The sequence below is a fragment of the Vicugna pacos genome, chromosome 5 (genome assembly GCF_048564905.1).
Source record: "Vicugna pacos chromosome 5, VicPac4, whole genome shotgun sequence".
In the NCBI taxonomy this organism is placed as follows: domain Eukaryota; kingdom Metazoa; phylum Chordata; class Mammalia; order Artiodactyla; family Camelidae; genus Vicugna; species Vicugna pacos.
Genome location: NC_132991.1, coordinates 63,304,964 through 63,325,678, shown reverse-complemented (window position 1 = coordinate 63,325,678; position 20,715 = coordinate 63,304,964). Strand labels below are relative to the sequence as shown.

General features: G+C 38.8%; 1 protein-coding gene across 12 annotated transcripts in view; it reads left to right on the top strand.

Annotated features, from left to right (window-relative positions):
- Window positions 1–20,715, top strand: part of UNC80 (unc-80 homolog, NALCN channel complex subunit) — a 190,352-nt gene that overhangs the window by 122,040 nt on the left and 47,597 nt on the right. For 11 of the 12 annotated variants that reach the window (XM_072961364.1, XM_072961363.1, XM_072961360.1 and 8 more), the window contains 12 exons: window positions 128–259; window positions 2,698–2,884; window positions 3,650–3,781; window positions 5,475–5,618; window positions 8,144–8,244; window positions 9,268–9,354; window positions 12,496–12,679; window positions 14,635–14,729; window positions 16,044–16,133; window positions 16,865–16,966; window positions 18,779–18,959; window positions 20,102–20,370. In XM_072961364.1, the coding sequence (XP_072817465.1) occupies window positions 128–259; window positions 2,698–2,884; window positions 3,650–3,781; window positions 5,475–5,618; window positions 8,144–8,244; window positions 9,268–9,354; window positions 12,496–12,679; window positions 14,635–14,729; window positions 16,044–16,133; window positions 16,865–16,966; window positions 18,779–18,959; window positions 20,102–20,370 (1,704 nt within the window). The remainder of the gene's footprint in view (window positions 1–127; window positions 260–2,697; window positions 2,885–3,649; window positions 3,782–5,474; window positions 5,619–8,143; window positions 8,245–9,267; window positions 9,355–12,495; window positions 12,680–14,634; window positions 14,730–16,043; window positions 16,134–16,864; window positions 16,967–18,778; window positions 18,960–20,101; window positions 20,371–20,715) is intronic. The other variant, XM_072961353.1, reaches the window with a different exon arrangement.

The window sequence follows — 20,715 nt, the reverse complement described above, 5'->3', positions numbered from 1 at the left end:
TGAGACCCAGAGAGGTTCACATGGTGCTTTATAACATCCTGTGCTCTGTAAGATTGTGATAATTATACTTCAGACTCATTTTAGCTTATTTTCCATCTTAAATCATTCTTCTGATATCCACTGACAGATCCCGCCTCCCAGTATAAACTTCACCCTGCCCTCGCCAGTGCTTGGAATGCCATCCGTCCCGATGTTTGACCCCCCTTGGGTCCCTCAGTGCAGCGGGAGTGTCCAGGACCCCATTAATGAAGACCAGTCTGTGAGTAACAGGCACTTTCTTTCTCAGATCCTCAGACTGTGTGATGTACATGTGAGAGAGACGAGCAATGAATCTGTGAGCCAGTTTTTTGGTCTTGTTGTAAGAAGGTAACAGCAGCACAGAAAATCAGCCACAGAAGGCCTTTAGTTCCTGTGAAACAGAATAGAAGGAACTAACACCTGGGAGTGAGCATTTGCAGACCTCCAAACCAAGACAGTTTTGTTCTATAATCAAAGCAGCAGCCACCTTATAAAGCTATTAAGAGTATTAGGCATTGATTTCTTAGTCAAAGGTAGCACTTTTGCTTCTATTACAGAACAGTTTATTTAACCTACATAAGCTACCCAACAGTTAGTGAGATTGGCCCTGGATGAATAAGTTAAAGAACTGAATTGACAGCTCTTGTTTTTCCTTGTTTGGGCCTTACTCTCTTCTTTATCTTGTTGATCATCAGTATCATCATCAGAAACATCACTCTGAGGCCTCTGGTCTTATGTTATTCTAATATTTCACTGCTATATAAATACAATTCATAAACAGTTGAGTTTAGAACACAGTCTCTTTATAAACAAGGACCAAGGATATGTGCCTTTTAAAAAAATGAATCTTCAAAATATGCCTCTTTCATCTGGTGAGTGGCATTTTTCTAAATTACAAGAGTAATGTAGAAAATTTAGAAAATAAAAAATAGAAAAAGAATACATCTCTTTGCACAAATCCATGAGTATTTCATTGCATAAATTCCCATGGGATATAGGGCAACTGGTATATAATTTTAAAGATTTTTGATACATCTCACAAAGTATTCCCAGGATGATTGCACCATTTTACCCTATACAACAGAATAGGAAACGTCTTCTTTATTCAAATTAACTAGCGTTACTTTTTAATGCCACTCTGAATGGCAAAAACAAAGTTATTGGCTTTTTATTCACACTTCTTTAAAAAGTTGGATGAATATATCAAGTTAGGTTGAATATTTTTGCATATCAGCGTTTATTTTCTAGATGTTTATAGTTTTCTTTGGAGAACTGTTTGACCTCTCTACTTATCAAAATATTTTATTTTAATTCTTTTGCATACGGTACCTTCATATCTGATAGTTTGTGCCAAAGAGAAAGGCATACTTGGTTCCTCCCTCATACATGCAGTAATTCTAGCATCTGGACCACTGGCATAAATATCTTTGGTTTTTCCTTCCATACATGTGATAGATTCATCTGAGCCAAGTACGTTTTCTCTCACAAGTTCACAGTGAATTTCAAACCAAGTTCCCTGCTTCTATATCCAGTTTTTTCTTATTCTATAATTCTTCCCTTATATTATAATGAATCAACTTAACCCCTGGCTCTAAAAGTGAATTGCCATGTGGCTCATCAGATGCCCTTAACTGCTGTGTGTCATTCATTATAGGAAATCTTTAGTCTTATGTTAAGATTCTGCATAAAGGGAGCTTCTTTGACTATAGTCCTTTAAAAGAGTCATCACCACCTCTGGTCTGTCTCTAAAATCCTATGTAACTACTGGCCAACAAGGAGATGTAGAATTGCTGTTGTACACAGACATCACTTCACATTGGTAGTCAGGAACTTCAGTGATCACTTCCCTGCTCTGGGACCAATGACTTCACTCCCCAAGCTCTTGGAATTTGTCTTAGCATAAGCATCATGATTAAGGCACAAATAGAATGGCAACTCACAGTGAATCTTCTCTCCTTTAGTGTTCCTCATCTGTTACGCTTTTGCTGCTGGTAAACAGAGTCCGATTTTACATTCAAACTTAGCAACACTATCAACTCTCATGGTTTCCACTCAATAGCTTTGTTTCCACAAATATTGATAAGTATTTACAGTGTGCCACTGTATTTTCTATTATTAATATTATTCAATATTATTAATATTATTTGATATTAATATTTTTTTCAATATTAAGTACTTACAATGTGGTAGGTATTTAGGATACAAAAATAAATCACATAATTAATTGTTTCATATGAGAGATAGATCTCTTTCTTCCTCCTTCCCATGGTTCTGACTTTCTTTTTTATTAACCTTACAAAATAAATGTCCTTCATTTAAAACCAGTTTAAGAAATTTTGGAAAGAAACAGAATATTAAAATTTTTTATTTGTTGTCAGTGTTCAAAGAGTGGATCATTGATATTTTATTCTAAAGGTAAAATAGGATTCTTTCCAGAAATCACAGTCTTGAAGAATTATTCAGATTGCATGAAAAAAAAAAATAGCTTAGTTGGAGACAACCTAGAAACTTGGTAGAAAAAGAAGTAAACAAATAAATTTCCATGAAACTAAATCATGGATGCTCTAACATTTCCTGAGGACAAAGTACTACATTTGTGTTATTTACTGGAACACTCTTTTTGCCTGTGACCAGGTAGAAAAATTGCTAGTAAATAAACTTGCCTTCATGTCTCCATAGAAATCCTTTTCAGCCCGGGCTGTGTCCCGCTCCCATCAAAGGGCAGAACACATCTTAAAGAATTTACAACAGGAAGAAGAGAAGAAACGTCTTGGTCGAGAAGCCAGCCTCATCACTGCCATCCCCATCACCCAGGAGGCTTGCTATGAGCCCACCTGCACACCCAACTCAGAGCCAGAAGAAGAAGGTGCCCTCTACACACTGGACTTCTTGGGGGGCTGAGTCATAGGAGAGGGAAAGGACTTGCTTTGAAATAAACATTGATGATTTTACGTGACATGAGGTGATATGCTCCCTCTCTCTCTCACCTCCTGACACTATCTAAAGAAAGAGAAAAGTTGTCTTTTTCTGAATGTTTAGAGTTGGCCTGTTTACAGAGGGGAACATTAGCTATACTGAATGAACCAATATGATAATGGACCAAGCAGTGAGTGACTATGACTCAGGCAACAGCTGAATCCAGAGTGTGTGCTAAAGTAAATGCAGTCAATCTTTCATCATTAAAAATGGGGTTAGTCTGGGGGAGGGTATAGTTCAGTGATAGAGTGCGTGCTTAGCATGCACAAGGTCCTGGGTTCAATCCCCAGTACCTCCATTAAAAAATAAATACATAAATAAACCTAATTACCACATACCCCCCAAAATGGGGTTAGTCCATTAACTGCTTTCTACCTTAAGTGCAGACAGTTTGCTGGTCGGTATCAGAAAATGATTTATGAACCATTCTAAACTCAGTGATTTTCTGCCCTGCTTTTGTGAAATCTTTGGGAGGAATTTTCTGTCTTTCTTCCTGTACGTTTTTTTTTTTTTTCATTTCTCAAATACTCTAAATTACTTAATAAGTCTTATGCTCTGAGAGCAATATACTTTGATGTAAGTACAACTGTAGTTGTGATAATGGTAGCTTTGTTGTTACAAAACCAAAGTTCACATTCCCCATTTTCTTTGCCAGTAGAAGAAGTCACCAATCTGGCATCCCGTCGATTGTCTGTGAGTCCATCCTGTACCTCCAGCACTTCCCACAGGAATTACTCCTTCCGCCGAGGCTCAGTCTGGTCGGTGCGTTCAGCCGTCAGTGCGGAAGGTGTGTCCTCTCACAAATGTGTTTTTTACTTCTCGTCACTGATGCATTTTGAAACAATTTTATTTGATATTATCTCACCTTATTATACTGTCTTCATTAAATAACTTGCCTCATGATTTTGAAGTTCTAAAAAATATATATTCGATTGTGTGGTATTCTTTAAAAAAAAAAAAGTTACTGTTGATTTAATCCAGCAAATGCCCGTGCTAAGTTGGTTCTATTTTAACTGCATTACATATAATCATATTGCTGAGGGTCCAGTAAACATTATTCTCAGAAGTTAACAGTTTTTAACCCTAGCTTCACATTACAGTCAACCAAGGAAGTTTTAAAAAGGGTCCAGGTCACATCCAAGACCAAATCAGAACGTCTAAGGGTCGGACCCATCACATCAATATTTTAAAAATCTGCTCAGGTGATTCCAGTGTGAGCTAAGACTCAGTAGGATGTTTTAGGATGCTATACTGGAGTAATTTAACAATCAAAGAAAGAACGAAGCTGTTGCTACTCCTGTAATAAAATCTGATTCCAGGGGAAAATGTGATCCTCTTCAGTTCCAGGAATTTTTAAATTGTGCTTCTCTAATGATAAATAACTGTCTGGGACTTGTTGCTTCATGATTATACGAATTTTGTCACTGCTTTGTTAAGTCATCCAAAAGTCATACAGAAACCAGTGGTTCTCAACCCTTCACTGCACTGGGGAACTTCAAAAATGACCAATGCTAATCACAACTTATGGGGATGGGCCCACGGCACATCTATATTTTTTTATAACACCTTTGTTGACATATATTTCGCATACCATAAAATTCACCCTTTTGAAGTATATAATGCTGTAACTGTTAGTATATTGGTAGAGTGTACAACTGTCACCACTACCTAATTTTAGAATGTTTTCATTATCCCAAAAGAGGTCCTATACCCATTTGTAGTCAGTCTTCATCCACTACTTCCCCCAACCCCTGACAAGAAGTAATCTACTTTCTATTTCTATGGATTTGCCTGTTCTTCACATTTCATATCAGTGGAATCATACCATACATGACCTTTTGTGACTGGATTCTTTCACTCAGCATAATATTTTCAAAATTAATCCATGTTGTCACAGGTATCAGTTGTTCATTCCTTCTCATTTCCAGATAATGTTCCATTATATGGATACACCACATTTTATCAGTTCATCATTAGTAGAAATGTGGGTTGTTTCCACTTTTTGGGTTATTATGAATTACACTGCTGTGAACAGTTATGTATAGATTTTGTGAGGAAAACTGCCAAGCTATTTTCAAAAAGTGTCTGTATCATTTTACATTCCTACCAAAAGGTACGAGGGTTCTGATTGCTCCATGCCCTTGAGTAGCCACAATAATCTTGGAAATGAAGAACAAGGTTGGAAAACTCACATTTCCTAATTTCAAAACTTACTACAAAGCTGCAGTAATCAAGATTGTGTGGTATTGGCGTATGGATTGACAAACAGATCAGTGGTATAGAATTGAGCAACCAGAGGTTGACCATCACATGTGTCTTGATTCCGTGTTTGAAAAGGGTGCTGAGAAAATTCAGTGGGGAAAGAACTAGGTATCTATACAGAAAAGAATGTTAAATAGGTAGGTCTTGAACTGAGAAGTGTTGTTGCATTAGAACTACAATACTGAGGAAAAGCACCCCAATTATGTCTCCCTCTTCAGATGAGGAGCACACCACCGAACACACCCCCAACCACCATGTACCTCAGCCCCCACAGGCAGTATTCCCAGCATGCATCTGTGCAGCAGTGCTCCCCATTGTTCATCTGATGGAGGATGGTGAGGTGCGGGAAGATGGAGTAGCAGGTACAGTTTTGACCAGTAAAACTATCAATAAGTCTAATAAATACTTACGGTGTTCATCTGATAAAGACAGTAGGGTGCTTTTGAAGACATGAACCACTAGCATATGTGGAGTTGTTTTATGCATATATTATAATTATAGATCTGTAGTACATGGGACTAACACTATCACTTTCTCTACCCCTTCCTCCCACAAACTTTATGACCAAGAAATTCCATTCAAAATATGGAATCCAGTCCAGGAGCATTGTTTGTGAACAGAGAACAGAACAACACTTATTTGGCAATATAGAAATCACATAGTGATTTGGGCCATCTTAGAAATCTTAACTATTGGCTTGACATCATTAATGCCACCTTTCTCACTTGATTACCTTCCCAGAGGTACTATCTAAAGAGAAGAATTGAAAAATAAAATGATACCAGGTTAATATTCTTAATGTTAGTTTTAAAAAGCCTTTATAACTCAATAATGACTTTTTTAAACCCCAGTAGAAAAATGGACAAAGGATATAAACAAACAATCCAATGGCTAATAATATCTGTAAATAATGTTGTTAAAAGTGCATCCTCACACCTTGCTGATGGCAGTATAATACTCAGTGCAAACCTTCTGAAACAGTTTCTCAGTATGCATCAAAAACCTTGAAAGTGTGAACACCCCTTGACATAGATTTGACTTCTAGCAATTTCCTAAGGCAATAATGAGGACTGAATAAAGGTTTATGACAATAATAAGTATTTGGAAAGAGTTTAAATATCCAACAATATGTAATTAGTTAATCATGGTACTTCCATAAGACAGCATTCTGTGCACATCAGAAACAATATTCTAAAATATTAACATTAAAGTGTTCAGTTTATTGCTAAATAAAAAACTGAGTACCAGAGAATATTTTCTACATGGTGTTATTTTAAACTACATGTAAATATATATTTCATGTACATGAAAGGACATACTCTAAAATGTTAATGGTTGTTTTGATGGTTGGTAGACTTACCAGTCTTATTTTTCTCTTTGTCTTTTTCTGTATTTTTCATGTTTTAAGCATTAAACTGCCTTACCTCATCAATTAGAATAAAAATTGTATTATATAGATAGTCTTACAACCAGTTTCAACCTAACGAAAACCCACATCTATTTTAATTATTTATAAAGATACATGAAAGCTAAATCTTACATTTAGACATATCTTGTTAATATTATTTATTTATATAGCTCAATTTTAATTGGATGGTTAGCATCTGAAGCAAAGGAAAGGTAGCATTTATTTAAAATATCAGCTGAAAGATAAATTCATGCTAAATTCTATATTCCTAGTTTAGAAAACTAAGCTAATTAAACCATTTAAACTGAAGATCATACAGTGCTTCCCCACCACTCACTTTTACCCACCTGCTTTCTTAGCCTGGTCACTTCTAGGCAATCTTAGCCTGACCACCTTCCCCAAAGAAAGGGCACTTTCTTTCACATTTATTCCTAAGACATTTTTATTAGAAGTGGGAGCCATAACTACTACTGGCTCAACTATTTTATCTTGCTGAAGGAATTACTATTTAAAGTATTCATGTGAACAATAAAAGGTCATCTCTAATTCATATGCATTTTAAACTGAGACATATTTCCTAAAAACCAAATAATTAGAAATTTCTCCGTGCAACAAACAATAAATGGTATTTAAATAAATAGGACTTTAATGTAATAAATACTTACCACTGCTAATAGGAGGGTGATTTCCAAAACAAAGATTCATAAATGTATTTTTAAGATATAATTAACATATATCATTGTACTTGTTTTAGGTATACTACATAAAGATTTGATGTATGTATATATTGCAAAATGATCACCACAATAAGTTTAGTTAACATCCATCACCATACATAGTCACAGTTTTTTTCTTAGGAGGAGAATTTTTAAAATCTATTCTCTTAACAGCATTCAAATATGCAATACAGTATTGTTAAGTTTAGTTACCATGCTGTAATTACATCTCCAGGATTTATTATCTTACAACTGGAAGTTTGTAACTTGACTGCCTTCACCCATCCCCTCCACCCTGACCCCATGCCTCTAGCAACCAGTCTGCTCTCTGTGTCTATGAGTTTGGGTTTTTCTTAGATTCCACATGTAAGTGAGATTATACAGTATTTGTCTTTTTCTGTCTAATTCATTTCACTTTGGATAACACCCTCAAAGTCCATCCATATTGTTGCAAATGGCAGGATTACCTTCTTTTTTATGGCTGAATGATATTCCATTGTATATCACAAATGCATTCTTTACTAAAACAATGCTAATATTTAAAGACCATCCTATACTCTTTTTTCACCTTTCCTTTATTGGCTAAAATGTTCAGAAACAACAAAAGGTTTCTACCTTTCAATAGAAAAAAAGAATTCACAGAACCTTTTTAAGGCAAAGCTTTTAGAGAGACTAATCAAAGCTTAGTAAATTGTTTGAATACTTTATCTTATAGGTTTATTTCCATTTAAGACAAGTGTTCAATTTCCTTTCTCTCCTAAAGTAAGTGCCGTGGCCCAACAAGTCTTATGGAATTGTCTAATTGAAGATCCATCAACAGTCCTTCGGCATTTTCTGGAGAAATTGACCATCAGCAATAGACAAGTAAATTCCTCTTTCTTTATAGGGTAGCCATGTAGCTCTGTGTGTGAACACGGTTAAAAGTGAGTGATGGACTTTATAGTGCTATTCATGCAACGTCAGTATCCCCTGACACATAGCCAAGAAGTACTTTGGATAACGATAATGATGAACAAATTAAACTTTGCTGTTTTCTTTCGAATTTCTCCATTATCTGAAGTTTCCATACGTTCATGGTACATGGCTAGTAATGACCCTAAGATACTGAAAGATTCTCGATCTTGTAAACAAAGATTAAATTTCAGTTTAATATTATTTAATGTTTTTAGTGTTGGGTATGTTTACTGAACTCTGATTTATTGGTAGTCTGTGATGCAGGTAGCATTATCAGAGTATGTTGAAACTCTCCATTAGTCAAAAAATCGAATTTACCAGGCCCCTCTGTAAGAAGATTATGCCAAACAAAAGTGGTTTTCTGAGCAATGGTAAAATACACTGATTGCAAATTATTTCTTCATTTCTATGTTATGATCTTGTTCACTGGAAGATTAAGTTTAGTTTCTGAAAAGAAGGTTAATTATAAACATCTCCATTTATCCTCTCTTGGCCTAGCACATTATCTCTTTGACTCAAAACTAAGGAAACAGAACTATGATGTTCAATAATCCTAGTTTGTTTAATGGTGTCTTATGATAGGTCCTCCTCACATCTCCATTACACCTGGCAGCCGTAGCAAGTAGAGCTGACTAAATATCCAGCTTCCCTGTGATTTGCCTGTGACCTACAGACACGATCTAAATTTTTATTTTAAGAAAAGTTGTGTGACTACTGCTCAGCAATTTCATATATTAGCTTCTAGGAAAAGGCATTACAGTTAGTTTAAATTCTGTTTAACAAGCATCATGTATCCAACATTAAAATGCTGGACATAATGGAAGTCAGCAAGTGGGCAAAAATAAGAGGAATCCTCCCCTTGCTCCTCAAGAAGTTAATTTTGTTTCCTACGTGGTGGCCAAGTGAGACATGGAGGTTATGTTGTTCTTTCAGGACGAGTTAATGTACATGCTGCGCAAACTTCTCCTGAATATCGGAGACTTTCCTGCTCAGACGTCTCACATCCTCTTCAACTACTTGGTGAGTTTCGCCTCTAGCGGGTTATAAATGTTCATTTCCAAGTAGGAAGCAGCAGCATGAGAAAAAGGTTTTAGATTTCTTTTTCAATGAAATCCCATTAGTTACATGACTGACGGTGAATCGTGGTCCCCACTGTGTGTATGGGGAAGCCCCTCCTGGCACAATCTTTGGCCTGTGGGAGGCAATCAGTAACTATCAGTTTTGTCTCTGTCTTCCTTTGGCATTATACACCTTCCTCATGTTGGTTCTGTTGTAAAAAAAGGAATGTGTCATTTTTAGTCATTTTTTTCCCTTTTCCTACCTTGCTGCTTAAAACACACACACACAAACACACACACACGTACACACACAGAGAAGAAAATGTTGCCCTAGATGGAAAGTATTTGCAAGTGTATTTTTCCATAGCAACTGTCTGTGCTTTAAACTATCCTGACAGCTCCTTCCTGAACACTCCAGAATTTACCAGTTTCTTTATATTCTCCTCCTTACACCCTAAATGAATATGCAGTTTGGAGATTGTTGGCATGATGACTATTCTTTTAAACTGCACCTTAATCTAGGCAGACAGATGGCCAAATGAATTTCTATATTGAGAGAACTTCTTTCTCCTTTACTATCGTTGGTCTTCTAGCAAGTGGGAAAATAAAAGAGTTATCCATATGTATCTGTAGCAGGTTGATAAATTTAACTCACACTACAACTCTGATATGCACAGAGAATTTGTAATTCCTTTCTCATGTTGGTGACTGATCTGCTTTTTATCATGAGTGCCCACTTGGTGGTTGGCAAGGGGAAAAATATAAATAAGTGTCCAATCCAGTTTTAAGTTCAGACTGAGAGAAATATATAAATAGTACCTTTGGCTAGTGTTCAGTCTCTCTTGGCTAAAAATACTTAGTCTCTAGGAATTCTCCTCCCTTCCAGCTTCTTTCAGCTCTAAATGCTATGTGGAGTTGGGGAGAAAAAAGACCTTTGTTCAGCATTCTATCCTTTGCTCTGACTCCTCCCCTTGCAAGACAATGCTCTTTATCTGGCTAGTTGCTGGAGGCCTGGCTGGCAGAAGCTGAAGCTCTTGGCTCTTGTAATTTGCAAACCCTGTCTGCTCCCAACAGTGTTTACTGGGAAACTCCACCTTGCCTCCTTTCCTACTGGTACCCTGCATCCCTCTGAGTTCTGGTTGAGGGTCCTATATGGCTTTAGCTTAGGAAGTCCCCTGTCCAGAGCATCCTGCCCAGTGAACCAGCCTATGGCAGTTCTAACCAGAAAGCTCTCCAGCCAAACTGTCTGCTGCTTCTCGGTCCTGTCCACACCACACAAAAACCCAAAGTAGATTAGCAAAGCCAAATATCGGTGCCTCCCTAGTTTAAGTACATACCCTGCCAAGTTAAAGTTGCATCCAGTTGTTATCAGAAGGCTCTGTGGTGAACTCTTGTCAGAGACCCAAACAGAGACCAGAAGCAAGAGGCCCTTCGAGCGTACCTGCTCCTTCCCCCGGGTCACTGGACAGGGGAGATGCTTATGTAGACCACTGCTCCCCTCCATCCTTTAGTCCTGGGACAGAAAGATGGACGTTTCATTTCCCTTCTGCCATACTCTCTTGTCAACTCCAAATTAGCCTACATGGTAGCCAAAAGTCCTCCCAACTAGATCACTGATAAGCTAATGAAGAAAGGGACTGTCAACACTTTGGCTACATGCTGTGTAATCTTATTTCATATGAATATAAATTCCTGTTTTTGCATCTGTCTAAACTCTAATCTTTCTCTGAATCCCAAGCACATGGATGCTTTAGGTGAACTGGGGAAAGGGGTCTTGCACTCAGAACGGCAGTATAGTGAAGGCAGAGTCATTCTTTAAACCATTACCTTTATTATACATTTCCTTTTTCTAATGACTCTTATAGAGCATGTATATTATAGATGTGTACGGTGGGGATATTGAGAACAATGACCCATCTCTTCTGGACGTTGTTAGGGATATTTAAATCTACTGCTTAACTTGACCCACTGATCTTCATCCTGGGGTCTGAGTAGGTGTGGCGGTGTGTAAAGACTTGGAAAGTGGTTTGCTTCCCAGATAGTTTTAAGGGAATAAATCTCCAAATCCTCATTTTGCAGACATGCATTGATACTCCCTGAGCATGACTGCCATCTCAATCCCTGTTCCCCTGCTGTACACCAGGAGGGCCCTCTCTGACCATCTCAGATATCACCAGACTGCATTGACAGACACGTAATACTGTCATGAGCATTAAGGAAGCCTCATTTCTGATTGATCCAGGCACTTTAAGCCAATAGGACTTCTCACCTTTTCCTGTCTTTTATAGCTGTCTACTAGGGATGAGGTTTGGCCATTGTGAGAGTATTCAGCCTTCAGAACCACCAAAGCAGACTGGGTTAGTGACACTGATTCTTCCAGTGCAACTGGAAAGTTTTTTAAATTTAACGAATTTGTCAAGAAAAAAAATGGATAGAAGCCTTGGGGGCTGGCTTTTATATTATTTCTTTCTGATTTTGTTGTACATTATTGAATAAGGTAGTTAAAACTTATTTCATCCAATTTGATGAAGTACACATTCCAATTACAGTCAGTCCTCTTACTTCACTGTACAGGCTATTTGACATACTCTATTCATATTAACAAAAAGTAAACGTATGATGAGATATTTTTAAGTGTTATCTTAAAAATGGACAGAAGGGCACACAGTTTTTCAAAATTATTTCAGAGGACACAAACAAAAACTTCTATGCTCACTGACTTAGCCAAGCAGAGTGTTCTTAGGTCGAACTTTTTAGACATCATCCAGGCTGCAGATAGTACTTGGGCAAACATCATATAGAAATGCATTTTGGGCGGCCCAAGTACCTGAGCTCCCAAGTGACTTGAAGCTGGAAAAATGATCTGCTTTCCCCTTAAGAAGTAAGTATTTTGGTGATAACGTAAAAAGGTAAGACGACCCATTCTGGCCAGTTTTCCAGTCATACCTCCTGCTTACTGCACAGAAAGGGTTAGAGGAGCATTTGAACAGAGACTATGAAGGCACAAAAAGAATATTTAATTAAGGAAAGAAAAGCCCAGGAAATTAGAACACAAGCTCAGGATTACCGTGGCTCTGTGACTGCATCCTCTTCTGGCTTCCAGGTGGGATTAATCATGTACTTTGTGCGGACCCCCTGCGAGTGGGGGATGGACGCCATTTCAGCCACTCTGACTTTCCTGTGGGAGGTGGTGGGTTATGTGGAAGGCCTGTTCTTCAAGGATCTGAAGCAGACCATGAAGAAGGAGCAGTGTGAGGTAAAGCTCCTGGTGACCGCTTCAATGCCAGGTAAGAGTACAAATAATCCTTTAACAGACTAAGCATCTCTTTCATTCATGAGAAAATTTTCAGGGTTGTGACCCTGGTGTTGAGGGCATCAAAGAATTTTTGTTGACTGCCATCTAAAGAAATACAATAGACCCTTTAAAAGTCAGCAATTGCCAGATGAAAAGGGAGACATCAGAACTGAGATCCGTGTGAATAGACCTTCAAGGGCTGCCAAGGTTAAAGATGTATTTAAGTCTATCGCAGAGGGCCAGCTGAACCGAGAGCCTTTCTGAATGAGTTTTTGGCACTGCAAGGAGAATAAGATTGTTTGCATGGCATGGGCCCAGGCTTTTGTAAACTCACTGAGAGATGGCTTTATGAAAAGTTGGAACAGGGAAAAGCAGGAAGGAGAATTACAAAAGAACATGCAATGTGATGTAAACTTTAGATCCCGTTCCTTTTCACTTTGGATAGCTTGTCTTTCTTTGAGATAAAAATTTTGCCAAGCCTTTATCCCTGTGCAATGACTAAGAAAATGTAAGATGATACATGTATTGAAATAAAGAGAAAGACAAAATTACATATAAATGACAACACAGGTTCTAGCAGCAAAGAGGCCAATGTTAAAATCAGAGCACTGCCATTTATTGTCTGGACAATTAGTGTTAGCTATGAAAAAGTACATCATTTTGTAAAATTGAAGTATAGTTGATTTTGTAATGTGTTAGTTTCTGATGTACAGCATAGTGATTCAGTTATACATACACATATTCTTTTTCATTATATGTTATTACAAGATATTGAGTATAGTTCCCTGTTCTCTACAGTAGGATCTTGTTGTTTATCTACTTTATATATAGTAGTTTGTATCTGCTAATCCTAAGCTCCTAATTTAACCGTCCCCCCATTTCCCCTTTGGTAACCATGTGTTTGTTTTCTGTCTGTTTCTGTTTTGTAAGTAAGTTCATTTGTTTCATATTTTAGATTACACATACAAGTGATATCATATGATATTTGTCTTTCTCTGTCTTACTTACTTCACTCAGTATGATCGTCTCAAGGTCCATACATGTTGCTGCCGTACACCATTTTTTAAGCTTTCTTTATTCATGTGTAAAATGGGGTATAATTCATACCTCACAGTCATGAGGGGTAAGTGAGGTTAGGTTTGTAAAATACTTGCTGTCATACCTGACACCTGGTAAACATTTAGTAAATGGTGCTTGTGTATTTCTATGTTCTGCAGATTACTCAACACAGTGATCAGTTTTCAGTACAGCAGAGAAACTCATATTGTCAATCATATACTTAAAAACAACTCATTAAAAATCAAGGTATATCATAATGTTCACAAAGATTTATAATTAAGGAATGAAGTAAAAATAAGTACTATCTCACCAGCCAAAGTAGAATACAGAAAATGTAAATTTAAACTAAATTTCAATTACATGTTTTGCTTTTGCTAATATCTCCATTTATGTTTTCTCAACCATTCTTACCTTGTCATCTCATTTAAAATATAGGAGTATATTATTTGTTGCATTGCTTAAGTTTGGAATTCTGACTCTTCCCCTAAATAAATGTGTGTCTTTGACTAAGTTACTTACAAGTTCTTATTTATAAGAATAAATTCTCTCTGTTTTCCTCATTTGTAAGATGAAAATAATAATACATGTATCATAGTGTTGCTGTGAGATTTAAATACAATTATGCACTAAAAACTATCTAAAGTATTGGGAACTCCATAAATGGTAGCTGTCACTCTTAATAAGTAAATATATTGAACGTATATATTTAACTATTAACAAAGGAGTGCAGTTAGTACAATACCCAACACACATTAAACACTATTAGTAATAATCATAATAATAACAATTAAAATATCAGCTTATTGATAATATTTCAATATTCTATGCCTTATATACAAAACTTCCTTATAGTAGAAGTCAGTTTATTGTGATTTTTACCTTCTGTAGGTACCAAAACCTTGGTAGTTCATGGACAGAATGAGTGTGATATCCCAACCCAGTTACCAGTCCATGAAGACACTCAATTTGAAGCCCTGTTAAAGGTAAGGATGACTTTCAACAGAAGTGATTTCTTTCATGCACGATGTCGATGGCCATTTCACTGATCATCCAGTTTAGAATTTAATGGCATTTATCCATCTTCCAATCAATATGCGCATTTATCCACCTTTTACAGAATCCTCGCCCTTCTGTCCTTCCTCTATTTCCTTGCATAATTTTCCTCACGATCACTGACATTTTAGCTCTGCATTGAAGTGGGCAAAATCTCAGCCACACTCCTCTCCGGATACCATGAGTCCTGCTTAGGAGCTTCCCAGCAACCCCCGTGGTAGCTCTGGAGCTGCCCTGGGTCCACATGCTGAGAGCATGGGGCAGACTCTAGCAGTCAGCCGATGATCCATGCCAGAGACCCTTTTTGTTGAGCGATGCAGTCTTAACTTGCCCCTGACAGAAATGATTGGAGAAGCAGAAAATATACACCTTAGAATAAATCAGGTGAATCAAGAAAGTATTTTTAATGGTTGTGGCAATTATGCCCCTCAGAAGAAATGCAATCCACAGTGACTCTTGCCGATAAGGTTTTTAAGGTAAAGTAATAAGTACCCTAAGTGCAGTGATTTCCCATTTATCCAGAGTCCAGACTTTTGGCCCAGACATAAGTTGAAAAGACCTCTGAGAAATTCAGCTTTGCCAAACCTGTGTATTCTATTTCAGTAAAAATAAAATTTCCTGGTTGTTAAGCCTCCTCCCGGCCTCACCCATTTATCTCCAGAGAACTTCTCAGACTCAATGAAGGAAACTTCAACAAGCACTCCATTTTCTTGCTCACTTTGAATGGCAGGATAGCGTGAAGGCAGACAGTTAGTTCAAAGCCGGGCTCCCCGACAACCGGAGTCACCTAAATCAAAGCCAGGTCCTCTCTAGTCCCGAGTTCTCTTTCAACAGTGCCGGGATCCCAGTGCAGGTTGTGCAAGTTCTCTACGTGGGAAGCGTTGAACTTAGAACGTAGTAGGTAATAAGTGCTCAGTCACTGTAGTTCATATTCTTAACGCAGCTGCTAAACTTGCTTTCTTCCTGATGTTGAGACCAGTAGATGCCACTGTGCCTCCACAGTTCATCACTCAAGTCTACTTTATAGTTGTACCTTTCAGCACCATAAGAGCAGACAGTTTATGTTACACTACCTGTCCTTATGCGCTCATTCTTCGGATAGATGGATATACACACACACACACATGCACGTATGTACGTATGTATGTTTCCTTGTAAGAAGTTACCTTGTTCTTATGCTTTTATCTTTCAGCTTGCTGCTTGGCTCATAATAAGTTCTCAATAAGTGTTTATTATTGTTCTAGGAGTGTCTGGAGTTTTTTAATATCCCAGAATCCCAGTCAACACATTATTTTCTCATGGATAAACGCTGGAACCTTATCCACTACAATAAGGTGAGACTTTGCAGTAATGCCACTCATGGAGAGTTGTGTCAAAAGCTCATCATGTCTTTCCTGAGGCAGCTTGCACTTGGGGAGGCATCACTATTTAGAGGCGATGAGTATGTCCGCTTGGGTGGCACCACCTTGCTGTCTGTGTCACTTTGGACTGGCCACTCTACCTTTGTACCCTCCGGCTTCCTGGTCTGGAAAGTAAAGGTGGTGATAGTATCCACTGTAGAGTCGTAATGATTAAAGGAGGTAAATTCAAGTAAAGCACTTAGTTGCTCATTATTATTACATCTAGATGAAAAATTAGGTTCCCTATATCATAACTAGGTTTTCTATTTGGAATTTTAATATTGTTCTTGTTCCTCTTTCTATTATGTTAAGCATGAATGTGGTAATGATCTAATGAGCAAAAATAACCCAGAAGAAGACCAGTGACATCACTTTCCAGTGATTCTCTTCTTCTGGAATGTCCTTTAGTAAATTGCCTCTGGCTCCTTTGCCCTTGACCGAGCACCCTGGTGTTTGGAAAGGGTACTGAGAGGTTTGATGCTTTCCTGAAGGGAAGGGGAGTTTATCTTCCCTGGGATTTTGTAGAACTGGGGAGCATAAAGTAGTAAGAATCTAAACACTAGAAAATACACAACTTATGTTTGTCTGACCTTTGGGTAAAGAGGAAATGAGAGTCCAAGTTAATCACTTGAATTCTTTTTTATCTTTGTATGATCCCACCACAGACCTACGTTCGAGATATTTATCCTTTCAGGAGATCAGTGTCTCCACAACTGAACCTTGTACATATGCATCCAGAGAAAGGACAGGAGCTGATTCAGAAACAGGTGACTGACCACCACAGTTTTATTGTATGATTTTGTCATGTCATTGGGACAGATGATCTGAAAATGGTTGGCAGCCCTGAGATTCTGTGATTCTGTCATGATCCTCTCTAGAGAGAGTAGATGGATGGGCCCTTGGTCAATAGATAATACCCCAAAATAGTGTGTGAGCTAAGTTTTATAAATTAGATCATAATGCGAAGATATTAAGGAACACTCTTGGAGTAATGCTAGGATGAATCACTGGGTATAAATAATAAAAATCTAATTTATTTACCTATTAGTGTCTAAGTATGGATTTTCATTACACATTTTTGTAAAGCAGGATTGGAAGTACACATAATATAGCTATTAGAAAGTTGTCCCAGAAATTTATGCTAGCTGGAAAAAAAATAAAAGGGATCAATGTAATATGCCTGAAAAAGGGCACTGAACCAAGGTCCAGAGATTTGGACTCAGTCCCAGCTCTGCCACTGACTGGAGATCTGACCTTGGGCATGTTACTAACTTCTCCTGAAACAGGAGGAGACAGAGTCAAGCAGCTGTATTTAGATTTAAGATCAAAGAGCAGAATAATGTTCACACATCTCATCACAAATCAGACTTCGAGCTTAAGGAAATTCACAGTATTTTGCATGTGAAATATAGCTGTAGTACATGATTCTAATGATATAATTTTAATGTGGTCTGTGTGTTACATTCATTTATTTTTAATAAAATGTCTAAGCATGAAACTTTATCATTTCAATTTTTCTGCACATAGCAAGAATGCTAATTTGGCATCAAAGTATTCAAAAATATCTTCATGAGATGAATGAGATGGCCTAGAATTTGACCACTTAAGTAATTAAAAACACAGTTAGTACTATGACCTAAACTACATTTGAAAGAAAGAAAATAGTGAATGGGTTACAAAGGGTGAGGTGCTAGGCAAAACTAAGATCATAAATGCAAATAACTTCTAAAACAATTCCCCCAAAAGATCCCAGCCTCTGATATAGCAGCAAAATAATTAAAACCATGATCAACAGCAGCACTTCACAATTGTCGTTTTTTAAATCATGTTTAAGAACATGTTTCTAAAAAACATAGCATAAAATGGGATTCCCGCTGTCTGTATTCTCCAAATTGGAATCTTAAGGCTTCTTTCTGAGTTCCTCAGGGACGTAGTCATTTGCAGACCTGTGGTTCTGGCTCTGAAGTTCCTCAACAGCAGCTCCCTGCTTATCATCCTCCTCATCTCACCCGCCTGCCCCCTCGGCAGCAACAGAAAAGGCATTAAGAGAAGGGCCACAAGCCCTGTGTCCGAGGCATCTGAACTCAGGGCCAAATGGGTACAAATCTAAGTCCCATCAGCTTTTGTCCCAAGGTAGGTTTTTCCTGGATCCCATTTCAGTCTTTAAGAGGCAAACCCAGAACTGATAGAAAACAGCTTAAGGCATCAGTGGAAAAGATAGAAGCAATTGGAACTGACTGGCTCCTGTCACAGAAGGTCATCCAACAAACGGGCTCTGTTTAACATTGAATGGTTCTTGACAATGCTCGCCTTGTGCTCCGCCCCCAGCCTGCAAACTCGGCAGGACACTTCCTTCTGTGGAGCAGACAGATGCAGGAAGTTGGGGTCAATTAAACATTGTTTGCTCTCTCTATGTGGTGAAGAAAAAAAGAAATTTCTTCCTCATTTCACTTCCTCCACCCCTTAATTTTTAATCAGCCTGTTTTGCCATTAAAGATTTTGCTTCAATTTCTTCAAATTAGTGATTCCCGGGTTGCCAGTTCTACTTGTCATCTGCCCCTGCTCTTGTCTGCTGCTAGGTGTTCACCCGGAAGCTGGAGGAAGTCGGGCGGGTTTTGTTTCTCATCTCCCTTACCCAGAAGATCCCCACAGCCCACAAGCAGTCCCACGTCTCCATGCTCCAGGAAGACCTCCTCCGACTGCCCTCCTTCCCTCGAAGTGCTATCGATGCGGAGTTTTCACTCTTCAGTGATCCTCAAGGTATCAGCAAAGAAGCACTTCCTCTCTTGGGCTTCTTCTCATGCCCTTGTTTTGTCCTCAGCTGGAGAGCATCTGAATCAGCAGACAGTTCCCTAAGCCAGTGGCTCTCAGCCCTGAGTGGGCATCAGAATCACCTGGAGAACTTGATAAACCACAGATCGCCGGGCCCTACTCTTCATCCCTGAGTTTCTGATGTAGTATCTCTGGAATGGGGCCTAGGAGCCTGCATTTCTAACAAGCTGTCAGGTGATACTGATGCTGCTCTCCCAAGGACCAAACTCCGAGACCACTGCTCTGAGCTAATCATGAGCAATTGAATGAAGTAGTATGGTGGTGGTAGAGGAGTTCCTGACTAAGTGAAGAACAGGTATTTATACGAAGTTTAAGAGGCGGAAAAATGAATCTATTGTAACAGAAATCAGAACAGTGGTGGCCTCTGGTTTGGGAGGAATGGATTTCCTGGAAAGGGGCAGGAGGGATCTTTCTAAGGTGGTGAAAATGGTCTATGTATTGATGGAAATTTGGTTGCATGAGTGGGTATTTTTTGTCAAAACTCATTGAATTCTACATTTACGATCTGTGTATTTTACTCTATCTAAATTATACCCGATTTGAGAGAGAGAGACAGGGGTGAGGGGAAAGGAGCCTGAAACAGAAATAGAAAGAGACCATTCTGAAACCTCACTCTACTACTCAGTTTTAAATTTGGGACAATTTACTTAAATCAGCATCGCTATGCTCTGTGTCTTCATCCAGAAGCTCCAGAGCAGTAGTAGACAGAGCTCTAGTCTGACCAGGATTTTAAAGACCAAGAATTAGCCATATCCCTGCCATTTTCTTTCTGTAATGACTTATTTTCTCTCAAAGCCATGACTTATGCAGCAGCAACACGCTGCGCATACCTACCCCGTCTTGCCCACAGAGCTGAATCAAAGAGGTGATGAAAGTCTCTGGAGAGTCGACTAGGTGGTGTTACAGCTGTGCCAGCAGTGTTGTGCTGGGAAGTGGGTCAGCAGTCGATCTCCACACTCCCCGAGTTGGAACGAATGGGAAACAGCGGTGCCCTGGGCTTTGGTGGTCATCCCACACTGACCGGATTGGCATGGGGCTCATGCTGTCTGTGCTGTTTCATGTTCTCGCAGCTGGCAAGGAGCTGTTTGGCCTCGACACACTTCAGAAGAGCTTGTGGATCCAGCTCCTGGAGGAGATGTTCCTGGGCATGCCAAGCGAGTTTCCCTGGGGAGATGAAATCATGCTTTTCCTCAACGTGTTTAATGGGGCTCTGATCCTCCACCCGGAAGACAGCGCCCTGCTCAGGCAGTATGCAGCCACCGTCATCAACAGCGCTGTGCACTTCAATCACCTGTTCTCTCTCAGTGGCTACCAGTGGATTCTGCCCACCATGCTGCAGGTGCGCTGGCTCGCCTCTCCTAACTGGGAGATTAACTGCCCATCTTGCACTTCCACAGGATCTATTAAGGAAACTTTTAAATGATGGAATTATCTTCTTTTGTGACCCCAGAAGGCACCAAGTGAAACCCTCCCTCCATTAGAAATTTCCAAAAGGTCACGATATTCCATTTTATCCTGAGATCTCCCAGATCTGGGCTGTGCTTTCCTGTTTCTTCTAGGCCAGTGGTCCTCCAAGTGTAATCTCTGCACTGGTAGCATCAGTATCACCTGGGACTTTGTTAGAAATGCCCATTCTTGGGTGGGCCCCATCCCAGACCTACTTGATCAGAAACTCTGGGGGCAG